The following is a 26,087-nucleotide window of genomic DNA, read 5'->3' as shown; positions in this document are numbered from 1 at the left end:
ATTAGACGGCTGTTTTCCCTTCCTGTTATCTTAGCCTGCTCTTGTTTTCCCACACTGTTAGCTTAGCGCTTGTCAGTCTTTGCGAGACAGTTCTGTGTTACGTTTTTATTGTCCTGTTTTTTTTGTGGGGCTCAAACTTTACTGGTAAAATAGTAACACTTAAAGTCAACCAAACATGTTGAAGTGAGTTCAATGTTGACAGGTCCTGATGCTGTGCTAGTATGTTCTTGAAGATCAGGTCGGAGAAAAAGTGTGTTCTCTATGTATTGAGCTAGCTAAGTAATCTCCCACCTAATGTCATAATGTCACTTACCGAGTGTTCTGTTCACACTAGTTCTTAGCATGTATTTTACATGCAGACTGTGTGTCAAGGGTCATCCAAAGCCATTATGCAAGCTAAAGGGCTTTGGTCATAGGCTAAGGCTTTAAAGATGGGATCTGACGCCCCCAGCCCACAACCCAGTCAGCTGTCAAATGCCAGTAGCATGATTGGATAAAAGTGCATTTGTTTAGACAGACACGCTAGTACGCAGTTGTGAGACCAACGGCCAGACGGTTATGTATTACGTTAAATCCTGAGATTATTGCAAGTCTCAAAGAGCACTGATCCCAGTTGTTTCCCAGAGGAGCTAATGCCATTCAGAACTAGCCAGTCTGTTGGCCTGGCTTTCTACTGATATACACCCTACTCTGCAGAGAAAGCTGTGCACCTGAGTGTGTGACCTTGTTTGTCAGAGACAGCGCAGGCAGAACGGCAAGAGGAATTTCAAGTCATTTTTCACAGCTGTCTGTAAAGGCCAGTAGTTTGTTAGTTCTCTGTTTCTTTGGACTTAACCGATGCAGTCAACCTTTGTAAAGCTCTGCATTAAATAGTGGTGTCTGATGGAGATTTCTATTATGTTTGTTACTCAGGCGGGTCAAGAGGCTCAGAACCAAAGAGGAATGGAGTAAAGGGTCCTCCGGATAGAAGAATGGAGAACGGGGTGAGTCATCTTTTTTTAAACACCCTCTGAAATATGTGCTGCAGGGTGCTTCTTTCTTTTTCTGATAGTTAGTCTGTTAAAGAGAAAAAAGTAACAAAATGTTATATTTTTCAAGAAAGCACTATATACATGATATTCATACATTACCCATTAACTGGTTTTAATTAGAAGTGTATTTTGATGCACCTGAATGGAGTAACAATAGCGTTACTGTTGCCTCCATGGCTCCTGGCAGACAGAAAATGTTCAGCTGCATCACTATATAGATGTTAGAACTTCATTCATGCAATATGGGTCATAGATCTGATTATTTATGAGTTCTGTAACCTAGAATAATGTTTTGTTTACTTAACAACTTGCAAACTATTGCTCCAGGGATACTTATTAATTCAACTCACAAAAACATCCTGTAGTGTAAAAATGCAAATACAAATTTAATCAAACATCAGAGCACTGACGCGGCTCTTCATATCATTATTAACCAGAGATTGTCACCCTCTGGGTAAGAATGTAGTTAATGTTATGAATCTTGCCATCAATGAGAGATTTCCTTATGTTGTCCTTTTTAAGGGTTTTTACAAGTGATGTAGAGGATTTTAATACTTCACTTATCTCCTCCTGTGTTCTGCTTTTTAAAATACATTTCAGTGTCTTCTTTTGCTTTTCTGATTTCAAGGCTACACTTGTCAATTTTCAGTGTAACTTACAAAACAACCCAAGTATAAATGAGCTCTCTTTGGTCCTTCAATCTATCCCTGCGCAGGTTGTGACCCCCCGCATGGACATGACGCTGGCCGAACTACAAGAGATGGCTGCCAGACAGCAGCAGCAGATAGAAGCTCAACAACAGCTCCTCGCTTCCAAGGTACATGAAGAAGAAGTGGAAGATGAAAGGGGAGATGGGGATGGCTGGAGTGAAGGGATGATAGGAAGAGGATAAGTGGTGAAGATGAAAGCAAAAGGAGAGAGAAAAAATAAATAGAGGAAGAATAAAAGGGGGTTATTGGGGAAAAAGTGGGGTGATGGTAGAGAAACTAAGCTCACTGAAACAAGTCTTGTGCACTTATGGAAATAAAGATCCTAAGATAAAGTGCTTGTTATGCTTCTGATAGACAGGTTAGATGAACTGCTGATGGCTGCAGGTGTAGTGTTTATAATTTGAGAAGCCTGAGACAGCTGCGTCCACTTACTTCTCACTGTGCAGGACTCGTCTGGTATTTGAAGATCTTTTTTTTTCCCTCTAGCTTGAGATTTGTTTCTCATCTTGCTCAGGATTTGTGGACAATTGCAGGAAGACATTTGACAGAAAACAGACTGACCTTTTTTTTTTCACTTTTCAATGTTTCCATTCTGCAGATCCAAAAACATGCAGAAAACGTGTCTTTTCTTTTGTGCTGTTCTTGAAATATGCCCTCCAGGCTACAACACATGTCATCAAGTAACTTTAATTAGTGTGCCTGAGGATGAAATAGCAAGCTGTGGAATTTTTCTTCAAGCAGTCAAGTACAGTTGCACATGTCAAGTAAACAGACAGGCATTTCCATCAGCACACATTGCCTGCAACAGTTACGGCTGGAGCCTGTGTTGTGCTCATTTTGGAACCAGTTTGGTAGAGCTCTGTCAAGTTTATATTATATTACACTGTGTCATAGTCAAAGACTGATGATTGTTTTTGAAACATGAACACTGTTAAGCTTGAGAGAATGTTTTCTTAACTCTGTATTTAATCAGGCATGTTAATATGAAATAAATTCCTGATAGCCTGGAGAGGCAACTGCAGAAGAAAATATATTCCTTCACTCTTTCACTGCCAGCCCCAAAACGTCTTTGTAGAAAATGTACTTTAATGTCTTGCCTGAGGACAGAAGCTTTTCAGGAAAGCTTATTCAGCAATGTTTACTCAAAAAGTGTACAGGGATGTCTTTAATTATGTTTCTGACATTTGCTCTATGCTCCCTTTTTTCTATCTTGTCTCTCCAGGAGCAGCGGCTACGCTACTTGAAGCAGCAGGAGCAGCGTCAGCAACAGCAGGCCTCTGAGCAAGAGAAACTGCAGCGTCTTCGAGAGAACATCGAGAACCAGGAAACTCGGCTCAAGAAGGTCAGGGCCATCAAGGGTCAGGTGGAGCAGAAGCGCCTCAGCAATGGCAAACTGGGTAAGCTCACAGACAAAGTACATTTATGAAGATATTCCTTCTTTGAATTTGAAGGATTTGAATCTATTAGATTTAAACGTTAAAATGTCCTTCCTCCTCTGTACCGCTTGTGACCTCTCTCCTTCTTCCACTCCTCTTTGTCTAATCTCCCTCTCCAGTGGAGGAAATAGAGCAAATGAACAACCTGTTCCAGCAGAAGCAGAGAGAACTAGTGATGGCTGCATCAAAAGTAGAGGAGCTCAGCCGACAGCTTGAGCTGCTCAAAAATGGCAAAATGGACAATTTCCATGATAACCAGAGCTCTGTGGCCGAACTAGATCGCCTCTACAAGGAGCTGCAGGTGTGCAGAAACAAACTTACATGAAAAGATCATGATCATCTCAAATGTCAGCAAATGTTAAGTTTCTCTTTGTCCTCATGTCTTGTCTTTCTTGGTGGTCAGCTGAGGAACAAGCTTAACCAGGACCAGAACTCTAAGTTACATCAGCAGAGAGAGAGCCTGAACAAGCGCAACCTGGAGGTGGCTTCCATGGACAAACGGATCAGTGAGCTCCGAGATCGGCTGTGGAAAAAAAAGGCAGCACTGCAGCAAAAAGAGAACTTACCTGTAAGTATAATAACACCACACATTTTGGAATAGCCTGATACAGATCCCTGCCACAGATCATCTTCTGTATTTGACTGGGGGATTTGGTTTTGATGAGAGCTCCCCCTACTGGCTGTTTTTTTAATCTCTTTTTTTTTTTTACCGTGGTAGCCTCAGATGCCCTGGCATGCAGAGCCTACCCATGCCAATGTAAGGCTCCTTATCCTCACTATCTTTCAAGGAGTCAATTCCTCTCCATCTTTTTTCTTTCTCTTTCTGACATATAGCTGGTTTGGGATTGATCATTGTTTTGATCATGTCACAGAGTTGCATCCGAGTTCACACTTCTTCACTCAGCTGTGTTTTCAGTCCCATTTGGCAGAAGCAACTCTTGAGATGAGAGAGGAGTAATGAGCGCAGGCTGACATCACAGACAGGCAGGAATGTCAGGGGAGATGTTATCTTTTCTGGATGCATGCTTGACAGAAACAGGAACAGGCAAATAACAAGATTGCTAAAGGCAAGCAGGCATCTTACTGAAAACAAGAACACATTTTATACCAAAATACAGGACAAGATTCAACACATGATGGAAACAGAAGGCTGAATAATTGCGTCTTTGTATCAGAGGTGTATAATGGGTGTCAGGGTTTTGGCTCTGAACTCGCTGAGTGGTGTGTCCCAGCTCCTCTGCTCCTCTCTCCCCTTGCCAAAAGTTGTTTTGCACACAGGTTGCCATGGGACTATAAATAAGAGTCAACAGAGCGACCTATGAAACGGACTGTGAGGAAAGAAAACTCGCTGCTCGAGGTTGAAAACATGTGTAGGGAGGGAAAAGATGAAAAAAAGAGAAACAGAAAAAAACACAATAATCTGATTGTATGATAAATGACTTCTCAAAAATCATGTTATTTTCCTCCGTTCTCTATGCAGTGATCAGGTTAAGTTTCTATCTGACAGGATTTGGGCCTTTTATTCACCTTCATCATTCACTTTCTTTCTTTCAAACAAATTAACACTCAACCAATTAGTTTCAAAAATAGTTTTTCATTAATTATTGATGATTCATAACTTTGGTATGAAATAAAAACAACGAGATGTTTGTATTCAAGGTGCTCTAAAAAAATGTGTATTTGTTGTATGTACAAAAAATGTAGCCTCCTGAGTATGCAGCATTGCATGTTTACTAAGCAAATGCATTGCATAGGATTTAAGTGGCCTATACGTTTGAGCATAAAATATTCATGCTAAAATGGAGATTTCACATATTCTCCTGAGGATCTACTGGAAACCCTTTTAGATAAATGAGCAACTTGCTTAGTAATGGAACTTTAAAAAAAAAGATGTCAATTCCCCCTGACATGTACTGTATGATAAAGTAGGAATAGAACAGTGAAGTGTACGTGCATGTGTGTTTGAGAGCATGCATAATGTGTGTGTGTGTGTGTGTGCTTTAGTGATGTAGTGCCTGAATAGGCCCTAGTGAGGAGGTGATTTGCCCACGCCCTGCCTGGAATCATAATGAGCGGCCCTTTTTCACACTAGCACAAAGACACACTCCATCCAAGCTGCTCTCTCCTCCAACCAAACAGCCAACGTCTGGCTGACATCACCCAAAAAGCACGTTTGACCACACTGACTGAACAGAGGTAGTCTAAGAGCTGCCAGTTAGGACACATCCCACACAGTCTTAAACACAGAGTTGAGGCAAAAGGCTCCTATTACACTAGAAAAAGAGGGAATATTCGGTATTTTTGAACCACTGTTGCATGTTTCTGCTTTTGTTTTTTTCAAGAATGGCTATCCTGGTAAAGAGAGGGCTTCAAAAGACACTCATCTTCAGGTAATTAGTATTGGAGCTTAACTTTATCTGTCTCTTTTTTTTCTGATCTGACCTTTTTGAGCATGATTTAGTACCTCAGATTCATCAGTCCAATGGCCAAAGTGAGCCCCGCTCATCTTGTCTGAAAGTGACAGCTTGTGAGAATGTCATCATCTGCAGAAAAAGAAGTTCTTGTTCAGAGGTTGAGTTTGAAATAAAATTAAAGCCCCAGCATATTTTTTTTTTTTAATCTTTGGAGAGCATAATGGAATTGTGTTCTGTAAAATGATGCATGTAAGAAAACAAACATAGTCTTCTAACGTCCAGATTATTATTTAAAAAAATACTCAAATTAAACTGCAGGATTCAAGAGATGGTACTGTCTTTAATGGTTTTACATCACCTCTCATAGGTGGACTGCACACATCGTGTGCAGATTCTTGTGAATTGCTTTAAACTGAAAACTGCATGCTATTCAAATTTCCACATTTTTTATTACAAAAAAGCACTGTGCTTAGAAAATTGGAGGGATTTAAATTTGATTAATCTTAAACCTGTAAATCTAATCCACACATTTTCTTGGAACAATGTAGTTATTCATTTGTGACTAAACCGAGTAAATTCTAAGAAATCTAAATTACAGCCAGGGTTGTTTAAAAACAAATATTTTGTTATATTCCAACACTGTTTGGTAATTTGTTGCATTTATTGACATTTAGGTTCCTTCAAGAATAAAACCTTATTACTTTAATCCCCTGTCCTGTCATCAGACCTACAAGTTACAATTTGACTTATTCCTGCCTACGCTTCCGGGCAGTACACCCACAGAGCTTTAACAATGTTCTCACTGTAATGACCATTCTGGATTAAACAATGGAGAAGACACAGTTCCAATCTTATGTTGTAACGTTTACATGATAGCCATTATAAACCCTTAGATTTGAACAACATGTCCTACTCTGGCACTACCTTCCGGGCAAAGTTCACATTTTTGTTACTCTGGTGACGAGGATGTAAAAGTATAAAAATGGTCTCTGTGTTGCTTTGTTTTTTATTTGATGAACGATTCAGTTTTAAGGAGCTGCTGTTGATTTTAATCGTTGTCATTCAGTGCCTCAGTATTAACAATCATTTCAGCATGCATTTTGTAATAGTCATCTAAATCTCAACCATCAACACCAAAACACTGAATAAAAGATTTAGATACCTGTTTTTCAAATGTATCTTAATGTGTTTTTTCTCTTTCCTTTTGTCTGTGCAGGTGCCCTCTGATGGCCAAGCTGGACAGCAGTCAGGTCCATCTCGCGTGGCGGCGGTTGGCCCTTATATCCAGTCGTCCACAATGCCCCGGGGCCCAGTGAGGCATGAGCTGCTTGTAAAACCTGCCTACCCAGACGGCACTGCCACCTTACCATCCCACGACCCACAAAGCAAGGCCAGCCCAGGTGAGCAACGGCAGTGTACACACTGTCTGCAGCATTTTACCTCTCTACTCAAGACGTTGTCTTTCTCGGATCTCTGCTGGGGTCGACGACTTGACACCAGGTTGTCAATTTGCAAAAGCTTTCTTTGCAGCAGAGTTCTGAAATGAAAGTTAGTCATAATTGCAGATTAAAAGGAAACCTGTGCTGAAGCATGTCTTCAACCATTCTGGGTCCTCTGCTATTGTTCTCCTGATTTCTTAGTCCTCTCATGTAGTCGGATGTGTGTTTGAACTCCAGCAGGAGCAGAGGAGTCTGGGACACCTGCTGTATGTGATGTCACTCTGAGCACAGAAGGTAGCGAGTTGCCTCGTGGATGGTGTGTTGTGACCTAGTATTGCAGAGCTTGAACATCACACTCTTTTTTCCCCCACACACATTTTCTGGAGAACTTATATGTTTTGCAGTGATTCAACCAGTGTTTTTATTGCTATGAGTTGTGTCTGTATTTTTTTACAATATTGGCAATATCTTGTCTTAAGCGTGTATAGCTATTTATTAATACTCTGTCAAACAAGCAGATGTTTTGAATTATGACCATAGTTTATTTTATTTTACTCAGTTTCAGGAAATCAAAGTTTGTCTTGTTGCTCAGTTAAATGCATACTGTACTCAGTATCTTAGGACTTATAACCATAACAATCACTGATTGTGATGCATGTCAAGTCAGTCTTGACTTCATATGAGAACCATTGATTTCAAACCCTCTACATATTTGACCTAGAAGTTTGTTTTATTTCCAGGATAGAATAAAACCAAAGACAGTTGCGGTTTGTCTCCATTTCAAAATGACATTTTGAGAGGCAGCGCAGAGTTAGCTGCTATTGCTGCAGCACCCTCTCCCCACGGACTGCAGCAGCATGCATGCTGTGCAAGAATTCCCCTTCAAGGAATTAATAAATCTATTCTTATTCTTAATGGGGGTAAGAAACCTCTGACGGACCAGAGCAACATCTCATTTAAAATACGTTCCCTGTGCAGAAATGTCACAGTTTCTCTCATGTGCTCCATGTCTATGCTCACTCTCTTAGCCCTAACTCAGTCCCCCAGTGGGTAGTGGGCCAGCAGTGCACTTCATATTATTAAAAATGAATGATCCAACGCCAAAATAAATCATCACAGAACAACAGCAGAAAGCCCCCCCCCCCCACTCTCTTTCCATCAACCCATCTTTTCCTATTTAAAGCAATTTAACACTAAGAAAGAAAAAGTTTGAGGCTGTATTCTGTCTCTCTGTGATGATGTTGCACGCAATTGTTTCTGCATGCTGAGTTGATTTGCTGTATGGAAAGAAGAGAGAGCGAGATGGGAGGAGATGCAGGAGAAACTCCTCTCGTATACATCCATTTCAAGTTCCTCTAGAAGGAAGGATGTATCGAAGATGTGTGCATAGTATCAGGTGTGCTCCTTGAGGTTGTGATGGTCTCTGTGTGGCCCTCAGGGGAGGCCCTACCTGGGCCAAACCAACACAATGTCTGGACTAAAGGGAGATCTAAGGCTACTTTGTTTTTCTTGTCTTTTGAATGCATCTTCTTCAGAAGCCATGTTCTTGCTTAAGCCTCTGAAAGAGCTGCGGGCTAAGAGAAAAGGTACACACTTGTGTTTGCGTGCGTGTGTGTGTGTGTGTGTGTGTGTGTGTGCTAGTCAGTGGCTTTCTTTCAATGTGTTTGTTTTCCATGAGAGTAGATCTCATGGAAAAAAAGACACTTTCATAATTTATTGGCAGGATCTTTTGTTCGGTTCTGCTTGTTGCTCTTTTGTTAAAGCGTGTTTGTTGAGCTTTCTCCTCAGTTGTTTGTTCTGCTGCTCTAAATGGCTCTGTTGGTACAAACAGAAAACCTTTAGTTAAACTGACAAGCTGTGTGGATTCTTCTGACCAACAAAACCAAGTCTTTTCTGTTGCAAAATCTGTGTTGGGTGTATTTGCACACCATCTCTTGGGATTGAGTTTTTAACTTCACAAGTCCTGAGGCACTGCGATGGAAATCTTCATGTGTTAATTATCTTTGATGTGATGCTAATCTTGCTAGTTGCAGGAGCCTCATGTTTTTTGTGGCTCATCTCACTGTCGATGTCTGAAGACGTGTGTAGCCACTGGCCGGATCTTAGTCAGTCAAACAAAAAACGACCAACGAGTAATGAGAGGAAAATGTCCCAACATTGTTTAAAATAATCTACTTTGGTTTTCTGTGTGTGACAAACATAACACACAGATCTGTGGACTTTGTGTTTATCTGGATAAATATTGGCTTAAGCTACTTTCCCCTCTGTGTGTCATTTGTTTCACCTCCTGTCTATGTGAAATCCTTTGGTGGACACTGTAATTAACATACTCTGTGTTTTTGCCCTCTTCTCTGACTCCTCTCCCCCTCGTCCCCAAGGTCTTCAGCCTTCCAAAATGGCAGACTGGGGCTCTTCAGGTCCAGAATCCAACGGTCATGGTACAGCATCAACACTGCCCCGAATGACCTCTCACTCCAACGCTAACGCAGAGCAAGGTAAAAGACATGCAAGCACCATATGCATAAACGGTGTTACACTGAAACTGCACTGAAATGCCTTTTTATCAGCTGGAAACCAGCAACTGCTCTTTATGCAGAACAAAAGCTTCAAAAGGGTCCTATTGTTCTGTGTTGTTATGAATAACACAGTGCTTAAACATGAGACAAAACTAATTATGTTTTATTTTTATGATCTGTCGATAGATGAGACTGAACAGAAGAGGGACAGAAAGGTGCGTCCATTTTCCATGTTTGAGCCAATGGAGGCTCCTGTCTCCTCCCTGCGCAAAAACCAGAGCAGTGATGACCTGGTCAGGGACGCTCAGGTAAGAAGGAACAAAAAACACACTTTTTACATCCGTACAGGAAAAGAATGATGGGTTTAGGTTTTTGCTAACAGCAGTAATAAACCCTCACATTTTATTTGCAACCTCTACCTCTTTGTCTCTCCAGTCTGCTCCCAAGGCTTCGGTCAAGGTGCCTCCTCCTGTCCCAACCAAACCGAAAGGACCTGGTGTCATGCCATATGGCAAACAGGGCCTCAACACAGGCACCTTCCCTAAAGCCAAGCCCCACAGCCAGCAGCCCCAGGTCGCCCAGGGCCGCAGCCCTCTCCCACCCTCACAGAGCCAGACACTCCCCCTACCCTCCAAACAGGACACTCCACCTGCAGCCACGGTACGGCCCTTCACACCAGAGCTGCCCGCCTCCAAAGACGGCAGCATGAGTAAGCCCCAGACCTTAGCGGCCAGCTCCATCTACTCAATGTACACAAAGCAGCCTGGCTCAGGGAAGCCTTTCCAGCCTGGAGTGCAGGGGGCTCTCAACAGGACTCAGAACCGCACCAATGGATTTGTCAGTGGTAAGAATATTTAGTCATAGCTTTTTCAATCATTTTTTAATCCATACAAAACATACAAAAACAAACAACCTACAAAAATATAATAAACGTGCATCTGTCCACATCTTAAAAACACTGAAGTGATTAGAAACTTTAAATAAATAAGTAGCGCCGGATTTCAGAAGATGAAACATTATGTAAATAGAAAAGTTGAGATTGAAATACAAGTGCACCAGCATCTTGTGTCACTTGAGATGAAAATCTCTTTCCTGCTGTCCTCCTCAGCAGACTCACAAGGAAATATTCACACGCCAGACCAGAGAGGCAGCGAGAGAGGCTAACCATATGTTCTCTCTGTTTCTTCAAACAACATCCTAGGCACATGTTCCTACTGCTACTGATGGGAATGGTGGAGATTAAATGGGTTTTTTCTTTTTTTTAGGGCTAAGTTTATTAAGGATTTTAGTTCTAGTTGTTACAATAATTTAAATCATTATTTATCTAAACTTTGTTATGTGAAAGGCCGATGTGGGGTTGTAGCTATCTCTCAAAATAAAAAGACTTATTATATTATTATTATTATTATTATATATTATATTTTCAGTTAGCTACATAGAATAAGGGTCAGTCATCAGGTTATCAATCTGGTAGTGGTGATATCTCTGTTTACATGACAGTCCTGACTCTTGTTTTATCTCTTTGTTTGTAGTGTACGGTAAACCAGTGATCCCCGGTGGAGGCTCCCCACATCCAGAAAACCCTTACCAAGACCGCCGCTCCCCTGCCTTTGAAACTGAAATCGACCACAATGGAGCCAACTATGTGGGTCCAAGCCCATCTGAGGGCCCACAACCAGAAACTGAGCGTATTCCCCGGCCCCTCAGCCCCACCAAGCTGCTTCCCTTCATTTCAAACCCTTACAGGCATCAAAGTGATGGTGACCTGGAAGCTCTGAGAAAGAAGCTGTACAATGCACCTAGACCCCTGAAAAAACGAAGCTCAATCACTGAACCAGAGGGTCCTGCAGGTCCTAACATCCAGAAACTCCTCTACCAGAAGACCACACTGGCAGCTATGGAGACCATTGCAACTACACCAACCACTCCAACCTTTGCTGGTGATGCAGAGAAGGCGGCTGAGGGCTCTGTTCCCAGTCCTTTGAGTGGAGCAGAGACCCACCCATCAGAGATGGGGCAGACTCTGGAGGGTGGTCATCTCCCGTCTTACATTCCAGGTGCTAATGTCCACGTTCCAGCCCCTCCTGAACAGACCAAGCCACCTTCAGCCATCCCAAAGAGCGAGGACATAATCCCCCCTCCTCCACCATCCCACCCAGCCCCGAGGCCAGATGATGCTCTTTTCCCGCCACCGCCCCCTGCTGGCTTGGAGGATGCAATGACTAACCTGCCGCCTCCACCTCCAGATGGATTCCTGGAAGAGTTCCCCCCCTACCCACCACCGCCATATCCCAGTGGAGCAGAGCAGGACAGCTTAGGAGAGGACACCTTTAACATGAAGGCACCAGAGGTCACCGGCCAGGTCACTCTGCCACCGGTATGAATCCTAAACTGCTTAGTCACAATTAAAAGTATCTCTTAGTGGGTTGAGAAAAAGCAAGGGAAAAAAATATTTCCCTTGTTTGCGTTTGTGCTGCATTTTTATTTAAACCCTCTCACATGTTTGTTTGCTCATTCCATGGGGGCAGGTCATTAGTTACAGTAATTTCACTTTATTCTAACACTAGTGACCTGTTCTGGTGTTATATAATTAGATAATCCATATCAAACACCGCCATTGTTTCTGAAAAATAATGTGCCCTATTCCGCTCACGCTAAGCGGATACCAACTCTACTTTCCCTCATTTACTTACACATTCTGTGTGCGAAATAAAGACCAGTTTACATGTTCTTGTTCTTAAGCTCTCAGTGAAACCCCTTAAGTGGGTTTTATGACGAGGCGGCAGGTTTTAACGCAAACCAAATGAGAAATCAGTGTTATGACCCATTTTTCGCCCCTCGGTTCCCTCCCTCTGTTATATCCATTAAAGACCCATTTGGTTGCATAATGGTGGTTTTGGAGCAATGAATTAGTTTCATACAGTTTGTGCTTACAAACTGGATTAGCAACACACTTAGAGCTAGAAAACAAGTCCCTCCTCTGCTCTCAGTCCAGACTGAGCACTGCAGGGACTGGAAGCTTCCACCAAAGCTGGACAGACTTGGGGATGAGAATCTGCAGTCTCACATTTCAGATGTGATTTTTTTCTTCACTGTCCTTAATGGCTTAATTATGACTGTGTCTTTAGGGCAAGAGGACCAACTTGCGCAAGCTTGGCTCTGAACGCATCGATCACAGTATGAGAGTGAAGTTTAACCCTCTGGCTCTGCTGCTGGACTCGTCTCTGGAGGGAGAGTTTGACCTGGTCCAGAGAATCATTTATGAGGTAAGACAGAACTTTTTAAGATTTCCATTTCGTTTGTATAAGAGAATTCTGGATAAAAAAAATATCTAAAAGTAGTCATTGTATTTCACCATTATGTGACCCTCCTAAAATCTCACAGGTGGCCGATCCCAGTCAGCCCAACGATGAGGGAATCACTGCTCTACACAATGCTGTCTGTGCCGGACATACAGAGATAGTCAAGTTTCTGGTTCAGTTTGGTGTCAATGTCAATGCTGCTGACAGTGACGGCTGGTAAGTTATTCAAATTTCTTGACATGTTAGATATTTGTTTTTCAAGTAAAAGCTGAACAACTTTTACCAGAAACCTCCATTACCCTTAGCTTTCCTCTATATCCCTCTCTCGTTTCTCATTTCCTCTCCCATGTCTTTCTCACCCACTCTCTAACACAGGACCCCTCTCCACTGTGCTGCATCCTGCAACAACGTGCAAGTGTGCAAGTTCCTCGTGGAGTCCGGTGCAGCGGTGTTTGCTATGACTTATAGTGACATGCAAACGGCCGCTGATAAATGTGAAGAGATGGAGGAGGGCTATACTCAGTGTTCGCAGTTCCTCTATGGTCAGTGAAAGCTATATAATTCTTATTATTATTTCACACCGTATGCATGCTAAGTGTCCTGTGGAAATGTTTCTGTTTGACAATGTTTCTGTGTTTCTATCCTCAGGTGTGCAAGAGAAGATGGGCATCATGAACCGGGGTGTGGTTTACGGTCTGTGGGACTATAGCAGTGAAAACCCTGACGAGCTTCCGTTCCGTGAGGGTGACTGCATGGCCATCCTGCGCAGAGAAGATGAGGACGAGATCGAATGGTGGTGGGCACGCATGGGTGACACAGAGGGTTACATCCCCCGTAACCTCCTTGGGGTGAGTCACGAGTCACTGACACTGTAACCAGAAAAAGAGCCTTCATGTACAAATGTGCATTGTTGACGTGTTTGCTTTGTTTCTTTAACAGCTCTACCCGAGAATAAAGCCGAGACAGAGAACCCTGGCTTAATATACAAAGACCCCTGCACATTCCAGTCTGCCACACACGCGCGCACACACACACACACACACATATGCACATGCTTTAACAGACTGGAGAAGAGAAGGACACAGCTGAAATGAAGAAACAAGGACAGACCAAACAAAATGAAGGATCTCCAGCACTTTCTATTCCTTACCTAATACAGAGGGATTCTCTCTCCCTTATTTTCCAGGCTTCACTGTGTACTGTGTACTTCAGACACTATTGGCATTGTTTTTCTTTTATCAAACTGTTGTTGTTGTTGTTGTTGTTGTTTTGTAATTATTGTCTGATACGATCTCAAACAGAAACTCACATGTTGGGAAGTAACTGGAACGAGCAGTATTTTAATTGCTGCAAAGTGATTTTTTTCCACTTTGAAATACTCTTTTAAAACATGTTTTATGCGCCACCAGTTACTTTCCAACATACTTCTCCCTGCATCTCATCAAGTGGACTATGATGAAATACTCTTGTTACCATGACAATCTTTGGGGGCTTGTTTCTCCTTGTTTCTCTGTATAGCTGCACTTGAGATGTTAAGTTTCTGTTGTGAAGTCTCTGTTCTGGATAAAGAAATGAAATGATGTGTAGAGAAAAAAAAAAAGCTTTCGATTGATCTATTGCTGTTATTCTGTGGTCTATGAAACCCAGAAAGCCAGTCTGCTTTCCTGCATTGGCACGTGGTTGAGATGCCATAGATACCGAGTGTTCACATATTTCTGTCACAGAGAATAGTAAAACGTTACTGTAGGAAAGATTTTAATTAGGAAAATGTGCTTTCGAAACTCTTAAGAAGCTCTTTTTACCAAGACAGACAGTTGATGCAGTATGAAGTTCATATTTTTTTACAGCCATTCCATGAAAAATACAGTCAAGAAAGAAGACAAGCCTAATTCAAGAAATCTTCACGTTTTGTAGTTATAAGAAATAAAAATGACTGACTATACTGTAAGGTCATACGACACTTTTTATGTCAAAACAAAAAATGCCTTGATATGTAATGAGTTCCCAAAGCTCAACTCATCATGCAGATGTATTTATTTTTGTTACCTTTTTTCTTTTGCCAGGACTATAACCACAAATGTACTGTAGTATTTCAAATATTTACAATAAAATACTTTGTACTAAGTTTATAAAGTCTTCTTTTTACTGACCACAAGTGCTGACTGAAATCCAGTTTTCTTCTCATGCCGTTTAATGTTCGGCAGATATGACGTGTTTGGATGTACTTACATACTCACTGTAGTTTGACAAGATGTTTGCTGCCCTCTGCTGGACATGAGGTGATACAGTCGCATGAAGCCAGATATGATACATAGAAAGCGAGTTTTTTTTTTTTGCTATTACTTGTGTTTGTGATGAGTATAATATAACAGGATTTAGCAAGACTTGAAAGAAGATACCTGACTGTCTTTCATTTTCTCTGTTCTGTAGACCAGTGGTTCTCAACTGGTCTAGCCTCAGGACCCTCCACCAAATCCTTCATTAAGATATGGGACCCAAATTTCTGCCGTTTGGATCTCAGACGGTACAAAACGTGACTGAACGAAACAAACGTGCTTAAAAAACTCTTCAAATACTTTATGACATAATCTTTTTTTCCAGGCACACATTCCTGACCCACTGAAAACGGCCCCGCAACCGTTTTTTGGGTCCCAACCCACAAGTTGAGAACCACTGCTATAGACTTCACTGAGCTTGCTGTTGGTGCAATAAGTTCTATAAAATATTGATAATGTGTTTGAGGCAGTCCTTGTAAGGTAAGCTTATTGTGCATCTCACAATTATAGGAGATGATTAGGTTAAGTTTTAACACAGGACACTTTTACAATCACTCCTGTGGAGAAGCTGTAGTTATTATCAATATTCTGTTGAATATATATTTCTGCAATCTTTTTAAGAGCATTCATTCATTAAGGAGATTAAGTCATTCATGATGAATCAATTCTGTATTTTGTAAGTTCTTTTTGCTATTAGGTGGTTCATCAGGATCCAATTCTAATTGAAAAGGCAACGAGCAAGTACTTTTTAGTATCTCACAATGTTAATGATTTGTACGTGCATTTAAGAGAAGATATCCACCATTACAATCATTTTTATTTGTGTAAGTGCCTACCTGATTACATAACCTGATTACAATTATTAACCTGCTTTAAAAATCTTGAGTTTCAGCTTTAAGCTCCTGTTAGACTTTGCTCTGTGTTGTCTCTAAAGATCTGTGTAAAATGACCTCAAACAGGTTGAAACAAATCCATCTATTTATCGGTGATAATGAAAGGACATCTTCTACTACAACTTAAAATATATTGTTCATCGATAAACAAGCTCACCATGTCACCGCAGGTTAACATGACAACTGTCTGTTGCCATGCTAACACTGTGCATTGAAGCCCCTCCCTCCCTCCCTCCACGAGCTGCAGTGAAGTTCTTCTATCATGTCCCTCTGTGACTTCATGGGGTTAATACAGCTGAGCGTTTCACACACAACCTCATACGCTGCACAAATCCCCTGCTGACTTACAGTGAGGAGCTGAGATAAAAGGCTGAATTCAGCATCAACACTGCCCACTGAACACTAACTGCATAATTAATAGACACATTCATTATTGATTGAAAAGTTCTGTATACGTGAGAGAAGAAAGTCATATGTGGAATGACAGATAGATGCTGTTTTTTCCCTTCATAATCAGAGCTCTGTGCGTGATGCAGTCTATGAAGCTCAACCATTGCAGTGGACATCTATTCATATAGATGACGTTTATTATTTTGCCTTGTGCAATAAAACGACTGGAATCCCATGTATAACCCCTCTGGGTGGGTTATTTCTTCTGTGTATCTCTGGGTGTAAGGACAGGAGAGAGTTATAGAGCCAGCTTTCCTCACAGGCATCTTCATTAAGTGTTGAGCCTCTGTGTACACCAAATCCACATTCACTGGGATATTGCTCTACTGGAACATGAATCAAACCCTTTGCACAAATCAAACATGTATTATTATTTTTTTTAACCCAAGGGTCTGGAGGAGACGAAGAGGGTGGGCAGGAAACAGATTATGGAGCAGCAGGTGAAATGATGTCTGCGTGCCTAAAGGGGACTAATGTGGATCGTCTACAAGCAATTGAGAAGAGGAAAAACCTCAGGCACAAATGACTGTCTTTAGATGGAGAGCCAAACATCCACTGTCTTCTGCAGTAAACACCCATTAATTTTCAGTCAAACATGCCGTGACTAATTGGCCTCTTGGGGGAAATGTTAACATGTTTACGAGACAAAATTGACAAATTAAGAACTTGTTAGCAGCAGTCCCTTATTTGAAAATCCACAACAAATGGAACTACAAATCTTTTTATGTTAAGTCGTGTTTGTAAAGACCTGATAAATGAAAGTCCTAACCTATTGATAGAGAATAAATGTATATCCTTTTACACCTGTACTCAATAAAAAGGGTCCTGTGGAAGTCAATGAGAATTTCTGAGTCAACCATACATAAAGATATAGTTACGTTTAACTATTTGGACTATATGAAGATAAAACAGGTACGTCCTACTGACAAAAAACGTGCAAATTGAACCTGCATCTGCTTTCCCCCAGCTCCTATTTTTGAGCTCTGTAATATCATTTAGCTCAGTGTTTTGGTTTTAGGGCTCCAATTGTTTTAGTTCAATCTCAACACTCTCACAGTGTTGTTGTTGTTGTTTTTTTTGCAGCAGAAGGAAGTATTGTAAGTCAAATAGCAAACATGCCACATGAAAAGAGGGAGAGTTCAATATGTAAACAACTTTTCAATATTAGGAGTGTTCTGAAAAAGTCGTGAAAAAGTTGTGAAGTAAATCAACACACAGCAGAAGTCAGCAAGTCTGCCGTTTGGACCTCAGACGGTACAAAACGTGACAGAACAAAGAATCTGAACGAAACAAACGTGCTTAAAAAGCGCTTCAAATACTTTTTGACATAATCTTTTAGTTTAGTTATTATCAATATTCTGTTAAATATATATTTCTGCAATCTTTTTAAGAGCATTCATTCATTCAAAACAACATTTAACATGAGAACAAAACAGGGGAACCAGAAAATCAAGAGAACTGAAAACACAACCTGAAATGAAATGGCTACTCATTTACGACAAACGTTGATAGCCTTTGCAACATTTGAACTTATCTCAGCTACTGCAGGTTTTTTTTTTTTTAATCTCAATATAAATTGAAACCATAGACTGTAAATAATACAGTGTATTATTAATATATTATTATTAGACTGTAGTTGAAGCCTTATTCTCAGGGGCCTCAAAGCAACAATTGTTGATTTCTTTAAAAGATTCATCATACTGCATTTAATTAATCATCAAACGTTTGACTTGATTAAATCATAGGCTACTCTCCCTATTTTTATAGGCAGCACTGGTTTGCGGTTACAATAAGAGAGTGACCTATAGCTATATATTAACACAGGCAGGATGAACTTTCAATTAATTAAAAAAAGTTTACACTTTACACAAATTAAAAACAAAACGGAAATAGCCTATTGAAGATTTGTATATTTTCTCCGGGGAAATTGTAATTCTCGCTTTGGCCGCTAGGTGTCAGTGTGACGCTGTCCTACTCTTTAAACTGAACAGGTTGCCTTCACGCACCTTTTCTCCCACTTTGCCTGTCACACTGTAAGCGTCCTCGCACAGGGGCTGGAGCTCATGATACACTGCGATACAACACATATAGTAGGGTAACGAAAGAGAAACTCTTATCTTTAAAAAAAATATCATCAACTTGGTGGCGAAAAGGGACAAGACTATCTGACAGAGAGGTTTTGTTGGTCGATGAAGAAAAGGTGAGCGTCGTGGGAGGGCGGGCCACCTGTGACGGCAAATGAGTGGAGAGGAGCTCCAGTCAGTCCCACTGTCAGAAGCCTAGCCCCACTGTGTGTGTCATCCAGTGGGTGTTTGTGTGTCAGTGTATTCACAGGCGTTTAAAGTCCAGTTGGATTATCGGGAGCTCAAGGAAACGTATATCTTTATCTTCGAGGAATTTGTACAGCAGGTAAGACACACTGAACATTACACTTCTTATACCTTCACTCAGTGTTGAGTTTTCCTTCATATTTGTGTTACAATTGGGTACCTTTACAGTATTTCTACGTTGACCCTACAGTGAAAGTGATATGTGAGACAGTGAGATAATTGTATCACCTCCTCTTTAAACTATGTGGGAATTGAACATAATTATGCGTTATTTGCTCTTCTGTAGAAGCTCAATTCAGACTAAACTGATGAGAGATCTGACATCCCAAGTTTGTGCAGTATCATTTCTGCATTTAAAACACCATTATGTCTCTTCCTGCCTCATTACACTGCATCACAGTATGCCTCATTTACATTGGTGGTATGACTTTCAGTCTGATAAGTGATCAACATGCAAACTGAAAGGTGCAGCTGGTGATTCATAGTATGTGAATGAGATGTGGCAGTATGCCAGCTGAACAGGTCTGATTAGAGTAAATCAGATGTAAACACATACTGATGATGTTGAAGGTGCTTAAAAGCTGGATTAATCTTTTCTTAAGAGGGGCAATCAGCCATCTCCTCATCAAGCTGATGGGTTTTTATACCTGCGATCTAATCATTAAAGGAAACCCAGTGAACACACTTATCAACTTGTTTTGTCTTTTAATGACCGAGGATGGAGTAGTGTATTAAGTGAAAGGAAACGTGTTAGATATGCAAAGTCCTCGTACACATAACAGAAAGAACAAATGATAATCACATTATGTCCTTCATGTTTACTTCCTATTTTTTTTTCCAAAGGATAGTCTCACTTGATTTGAACTCATTCTTATTTAAATGTTAGTTTGGTTCATTTATGATCATGTTTGTATAAAAAGCTTCACCACTGCTTGTTATAGAAACTCAATATTCTGCTGCAGCCTCTAATTTAGATTTGGCACAGTCCAAAGGGACAACACTGATAATCTTTATGAAAAGCTCAGAGTCAGGCGTGACGTCTGCCCTATCAGTGAAAAACAAAAGGATTTATTCCCCTTTGCAATATCTTCACTTCTAACACATATCCAGAGTCATTTTCAACATACTGTAGGTTTGCAGACGTCTTATATCGTATTAAAAACACGTCTGTCTGTCTGTCTTGGAAGAGGAATTCTGCCTTTGTTGGTCTGCCTCACAATTTTTCTCTTTTTCAAACCGCATTTTTCAGATCCAGTTTGTGATTTGGGGCTAGATAAAGTTCAGACCATTTTATTTTTCTCTTTTCTTTTCAGCCCTTTAAAATGTGAGCTATGATAACACCTTTTGTCAAATGAGATTGATCAATGTTAGATAGGTTAAAACTAGAGATGATCCAATACATTCTTTTGTGATTCCCATAACTTAACTTTAATTTTGGCCAACACCAAGAAGCCATCTTCTCCAGTGCAATAACAAAGACGTTAATTAAAAGTTGTAGGTTTATACCGTTAACTCTGTTTGGTATCATAAGGGCTACCCCTACTCCTAAAATGGTGTCAATGTCTACATCACTGTAGACCTTCTAAAAAAACAGACATTTTAGCCATTGGCAATTTTAGACTCCCATTAAACCTGGAGAGAGCCAGCGTTTAGTGGAAGACTGTCACAGACACAAATAAGACACAAATAAGCTCTGTTGTGTCGAATACAAAAGAGTGTAAATAACAAATTAGTACACTGACAGTGCAACGCTTTATCGCAGCTTTCAAACTGTGTCAAAAGTCCCAAGAAGCCAGTGTTACATTCACAAGAAAGTGACTGTACAAAGTATAAAGCTACAGTATTGAGAGCAAACAGAGTTCAGTTCAGTTCGCTTCCTTTTGTCTGTCTGTTAGACAAAAGTGCTTAAAAGCAGTCTGTCTCTGTTGAAGCACAGCTCAATGACTTTGACTGTAATCTTTGTCTATCTTTTGTCGCTCATGCAGACTCAAAAACACACACACACACACACACACACACACAAGCGCACATCCAACTCCAAAATAGAGAGTTTGGAGTCCTCTGGGACAATTGTTGTCTGTTGATGGAGCTGTCACCGCCGCGCTCCGCTCTCTGCTATTCAGGCAGGTTTATAGACACTTTATAATTGCCTGATAAAAAAATCTATTTCCACGGATGAATGTCATGGGACTGAGAGCCAGCAGGAAGATCAGGTGGAAGACAGAATAGAAAGTTTAGGTGATGTGGGTACAGGCACCGTTTCCTCCGGGTCATTTTTGTTTCCAACATGTCTCATTTCTTCAGGTTTTTCGACTGGAGTGCTCAGCAGCCAATTAACTATTAAAGGCTTCTGCATTTAGGGGCTTTCTCAGAGCAAGTCAGGAAAATGGTTTTAAGATGACAGAGAATTGGAAATGTCACTATTTTCTCCTTTTTGCTCATTGCTTCTGACAGTATTTCTCACCTGGGTTTTTTTTCTGTTCTCTCTCTCTCTCATTTGCCATATTTCCGTTCTCTCTCGTCATTTTCCTGTGAAACATTTGGATCCCAACAGACTCCTTTTCCCTCGCAGATTATAAAACTGCATGAAGCCCACTTTGCCTTACAGATTGAAAGGATTCAGACCCTGCCTGTCCATTTTAGTGATTTTCTGTGTGTGATTCAGATATATGACTTGTAAAGACCTCAGTCCACGTCCTCTGCAGCCTTTTCAAGGGGAGCTTAGAAAAAGCTAGGAGGGTAATTGACACACCTTAACGGTGTTTAACCTGGCTCAGGAGAGGAAATACATCCTGTAGGAGAATGTTTGACTGAAATAATTGCTGTCCCTAAAGTCTATTTGCCATACTGGGAGAAAGAGCCGTAAAAACCTATAAAAATACTCAGGCAGAAAGTCGTATTTCATACAGCAGACTTGCTTTCTGTATTTTGAGGACATTTCTCCACCACTGGAAGAACATAATTTGGCTCCACATTACATTTCCAAAGATTGATTTCCATCCGTCTAGCCCCTGGGTTTGTCGCTCCAGCACAGAGAGCAGAGACCTGAAATCCATCACTGTGAAGATTTTTGTCAAATGTACTTTTATCTCAAACTTCCTTTCTGTCCAAGTAATGAAATTGCCACCAGGGACAGTTTTTTTCTTCTTCTTTGCTTTATTACAAGAGAAAAGTGGAACATTTAGTGTAACCCACAGATAACCGTTTCTTCTGGTGGGTTATTCTATTGATTTTTTTTTGCAGTTAGTTGATATTGTTTATTTAAATGTTTAAAAAAAAACAACTAAATATTAAACATTTTCAAATCCAAGGGGACATCTTCAAATTGCTTATTTTGTTCAAGCGTACGACTAAATCCAAAGGTATTTTAATTAACAGAGGAGATACAAACAAAAGAAAGAGAGAAGCTGCTAATCCTCACACTTCAGGAGCCGGATCAGAGTTAATACTTCATTGTTGATAATTCATTTTCTGTTGAGTAATAATTTAAAAGAATATGAAAGTTTCTCGTACATTTGCTTGTTGTTCTTATTGGCTGCAATAGTTCTGGCACCCGACCAAGCTCAGATTTATTGAATAAACATTCTCAACTTGAAAATGCATCGCAGGCAGTTTTATCAAGAAGGAAGTCCTCTGCTTCGATGGTATCAGAGGGAGAAAAACAAACTGTAGATGGTGTCTGCAGAAAGGTTTGAGCGTGCAAAATTCCATTATAAATATCCTGTATACTGTGTGGTGGGAGTCGGCCATAATAACAGAGCATAATGTTTTTTATTGCTGTGAACGGTACTGTTGTAGAGAAGAAGAAACAAGTTGATTATTGTATCAGAATCAATGCGTTAGCTGCACATTCACTGAGCCAAGTTCCTGCGTTTTAGGCTGCATGGGAGGCATTTCTTATCCTGGTGTGTGGATCAGATCATCTGGAGTTGTAGCAGTCCATATAAGTCTTACAGAGCTAACATCATGGAACAGTGGGTAGTGAAAGACAACATATCACATGTATAGAGTATACTGTTTTCTGTCACTACCTGCTGTTAAACTCACAGTTAGCAGAGTTTCTTCTTCTCCACACCTGCATGCGGTAGTGTTTTTATGTTACATCATGCAGCCTGTGAGCCTGCCATTTTTATGATGGCAACCCTGAAGGACTGTGAGGACAAAAGAGGGTAGTCAAAACCCTTTTATACTCTTTTTTTTTATTTTTTTATTCGTTTGTTGGTCGGCCTATGGTTGCATCCATCCAAGTTTCTATGTAGAGTTTTGCTGGTGTCTGTGTTCATAACAGATGGAACAAGCAGGATCTCTGAGTATATCGCTTTTTAGGGCACGAGAGGCCAGAAAGATTTGAGTGTGAAGATTTGGAGCTGAGAGCATTTTAAAGACAGAGGTGGAGTGTTTAGACAGGAAGAGAGAGGGAGACAGGAAGAGAGACAGGAAGAGAGAGGTGACCATTTATTGTTGGTGATGCTCCACAGTCTGTCTCTCCCCCCCCCCCCCCCCCCCTCAGTGTTTGTGTGTGCACTGGTGCATGTGATGGTGACACAAACACATCATCTACTCCCTCTGCCTCCTCTCCCTCTCACTACTCCAAAAAAAAAAAAAAAAAAAAAAGGGAGAACAACGTTGGCATTCACGTCTCATCACAACACCTATATTTCACAGATTATCACATCTCACAATCTCCCCTCCCTCGTTGCATTTGGCTCCTCTTCAGGTACGTCTACTGTTTGAACTGGCTTCACACCTGATCTGCTTGGATTGCTCCACATGGACGTTTAATCCCCACGTGTTTGCTCGTGATATCGGCACGTAGCTCTCTTTGACAGCCATTGTTTGGTTAATGATATTTTCAGCCGTGTGTTTAGACTCGGCAGCTGCAGACGTTGCAACATGGAGAGGCGAGCCCGGGTCTCGCAGAGCCCCATTGATCTACAAAAGCCTGCAAAATTTTATAAAGTCAAAGCACTTTGTGTGTCTTTCATATCTCTGTCGTCATCCTTGTGAAATCCTCCACATCAGCTCTTTTACTTTGTTTGGGCTGTTTAACTTCGACAGCTTTTTTTGAACACCTCTGACCGTCTGAGGTGACGTGTTGTGTTCCTTTGTGTGTGATCATGACTTTTAACACAGTTGTTTTTGTGTTTTATGTTTGCAGGTTCTTCACTCTCATCTACAGCAGTTTGAAAGAGCCAGAGCCCAGTGTGGTTGTCTTGAGTGCGTCGGTGTGTGTTTGCAGGGGTCTGTGTGAGTCGTGGGCTGAATATGTTTGTGTGAGTGCTTCACATGACTGTACACCCCGGTCCAAGGAGAGTAAGAGTCCCGTGAGACCCTCAGTGGAGATGCAGGGAGCTGGATCCCCTGCAGCGCGGCTCCTGCTGCTGAGCTGCTGTGTGTGTGCGGCAGCCGGCTACCCGTTTAGACCGCCGCTGGACCTGGATGTGACCCCACGCATCACTGTGTTGAGCAGCGGTAAGAACTAACACAAACACAAAAACAAAAACAAAGAGGGTTTTGTTCTAAAGTCGGAGTGTTTTTTTGTTTTTTTTACATTACAGGTGCATAAAATTGTTCTAAAATCATTATGAGTTGACCTTTTAATAGATTTAACAGTTTTTCTGTTCGATACCTTGAGATGTCTCATAGCTTATTTTCATTTATGAAAATGAAACCCTCATGTGTGGTACTGACGTGGCAACAAATGAAGCCAATGCAGAAGTGCAAAAGAACTGCAGTTCCTTGAGTGTCCACTTGTGTTCCTTGCTGCAAAATCCAAGGAATCCCCACAGGAGCCCACATTAAAATACCCATTTCAATTTCGTCTTGTTTACAGCTTGGTACAAAAATGGTTTTGGACTGTATATCACATTTTATTATAACGCATCCATTAAAAACAAACTAAGACTGAGAGTTATGCATACATTTGCATAAATCGGGGTGCAGCTGAGTGAACTGACAGCTGAGTGTGTTGTAGCTGTTTGTCAGGAGGTTTAAGGCCTTCCTCAGCTCCACTTGTTTGTCTGTTTCTACATTCATCAAAAGACAGGCGGAGTCACCATCTCCAATATGTGATCGATGGGCTTTTCAGAAACCAATGGGTGACATCACTGAGACTACATCCATGTTTTAAACAGTCTATCGATATTTAACCCTTGCACATTGATCATTTTATTCAGTTAAATACCTTAAAATGACTCATAGCTCATGTTTTAATTAAAAGACAAGCAGATCTGTCTTAGTATTGCAAGTGCTGCTTCCTTCTCTTGAGCTTGTCATCAGATATCAAGCAGATTTTCTGAAACCATTTTTGGTACATTGTCAAATAAAAAAAAAGAAAGAGATAGCTTTACGCACATCAAGTAGGTGCAGGGCAAAAACAGCAAAACTGAGGAGGAAGATAGACTCGCACACTTGCTCAAATGCAGTACAAAAGGTTTTAATGATCACAACGTTTTCGACCAGAGGTCTTCTTCAGGTGATAATTTAAAATTATAATATTGTTTCTTCCACATTGTCAAATTAAACGTGTTTTACCATGTGACCCTTGAACATTGATCAGAGTTTCTGTAATAAGTAAAGATGACTCTTAAATCAATTTTTAATGGAGCATGTGAAATTCAAGTTTCAAGGCCATCCTAACAGACCCCTAATCTTAGTATTACAGGTGCTGCCATCTTTCTTTTAACATTAAAGTTTTAGACAGTTTGTGAGCAGTTTTGGGTTCATAGAATTGGTCAAATAATTGTAATGTAACCCTTGAAAACCTTTAAACAGTTCTTCTGTTTAATGCATAAAGAGGCTTCCTAAAGCGCTGTTTAATGTAGCGTGGTACAATCAGGCTAACAGATCGCTTAATATAGTCTTGCAGGTGCTGACACTTCATTTAATAAAATTTAAAAAAGCTGAAATAGCTTTAAATGACCTGTGATTAAAACATTAATGCCATGCTTTACATTCAGACCAGCAGATCTTTTATTATCACAGGTGTCACCCTCTTTATTTATATGGTTCAGTTTTCCTTCATCTCTCTACTCTCTCCTGACACAATCTCCACATTTCACAAACACCTGCCTCCTCCGTAAACCATTTTGAACTCTTTTCTTTAAATCTAACTGGTGTTAGTTGTATTCATTTACCCCGTGTGAGTGAAGGTATGCAGCCTGAGGTGCTACAGAGTCACTGGTAGGTGAGTGAAGTGCTTACACTCAGATCCCTTGCAGAGCATCCAGGGAAACTGACACGACTGTAGGTAGATGGAAGAAGCACCGTAACCATGACAACTGTTGTAGT

General features: G+C 40.8%; 2 protein-coding genes across 5 annotated transcripts in view; both read left to right on the top strand.

Moving 5' to 3' along the window:
• tp53bp2a (tumor protein p53 binding protein, 2a) overlaps positions 1 to 14,981 on the top strand; it is a 28,979-nt gene extending 13,998 nt beyond the window's left edge. The window contains exons 5-23 of one of the 4 annotated variants that reach the window (XM_061039820.1): positions 913 to 983; positions 1,747 to 1,848; positions 2,964 to 3,138; positions 3,297 to 3,478; positions 3,581 to 3,745; positions 3,896 to 3,934; positions 5,520 to 5,567; positions 6,808 to 6,991; positions 7,268 to 7,324; positions 8,566 to 8,616; positions 9,409 to 9,525; positions 9,733 to 9,854; positions 9,982 to 10,390; positions 11,079 to 11,923; positions 12,675 to 12,812; positions 12,931 to 13,064; positions 13,224 to 13,390; positions 13,497 to 13,696; positions 13,788 to 14,981. In XM_061039820.1, the coding sequence (XP_060895803.1) occupies positions 913 to 983; positions 1,747 to 1,848; positions 2,964 to 3,138; positions 3,297 to 3,478; positions 3,581 to 3,745; positions 3,896 to 3,934; positions 5,520 to 5,567; positions 6,808 to 6,991; positions 7,268 to 7,324; positions 8,566 to 8,616; positions 9,409 to 9,525; positions 9,733 to 9,854; positions 9,982 to 10,390; positions 11,079 to 11,923; positions 12,675 to 12,812; positions 12,931 to 13,064; positions 13,224 to 13,390; positions 13,497 to 13,696; positions 13,788 to 13,829 (3,248 nt within the window). In that variant the 3' untranslated portion in view covers positions 13,830 to 14,981. The remainder of the gene's footprint in view (positions 1 to 912; positions 984 to 1,746; positions 1,849 to 2,963; positions 3,139 to 3,296; positions 3,479 to 3,580; positions 3,746 to 3,895; positions 3,935 to 5,519; positions 5,568 to 6,807; positions 6,992 to 7,267; positions 7,325 to 8,565; positions 8,617 to 9,408; positions 9,526 to 9,732; positions 9,855 to 9,981; positions 10,391 to 11,078; positions 11,924 to 12,674; positions 12,813 to 12,930; positions 13,065 to 13,223; positions 13,391 to 13,496; positions 13,697 to 13,787) is intronic. The other 3 variants (XM_061039822.1, XM_061039823.1, XM_061039824.1) reach the window with 3 other exon arrangements.
• A 3,666-nt stretch (positions 14,982 to 18,647) lies between these two features.
• LOC132975338 (semaphorin-4G-like) overlaps positions 18,648 to 26,087 on the top strand; it is a 29,975-nt gene continuing 22,535 nt past the window's right edge. Inside the window, exons 1-2 of the mRNA XM_061039819.1 lie at positions 18,648 to 18,876; positions 23,956 to 24,269. Of these exons, the coding sequence (XP_060895802.1) occupies positions 24,140 to 24,269 (130 nt within the window). The 5' untranslated portion in view covers positions 18,648 to 18,876; positions 23,956 to 24,139. The remainder of the gene's footprint in view (positions 18,877 to 23,955; positions 24,270 to 26,087) is intronic.

The sequence above is a fragment of the Labrus mixtus genome, chromosome 6 (genome assembly GCF_963584025.1).
Source record: "Labrus mixtus chromosome 6, fLabMix1.1, whole genome shotgun sequence".
Taxonomy (NCBI): Eukaryota; Metazoa; Chordata; class Actinopteri; order Labriformes; family Labridae; genus Labrus; species Labrus mixtus.
Note: the sequence above shows the minus strand (reverse complement) of the source record. Positions and strands in the feature narration are given on the sequence as shown.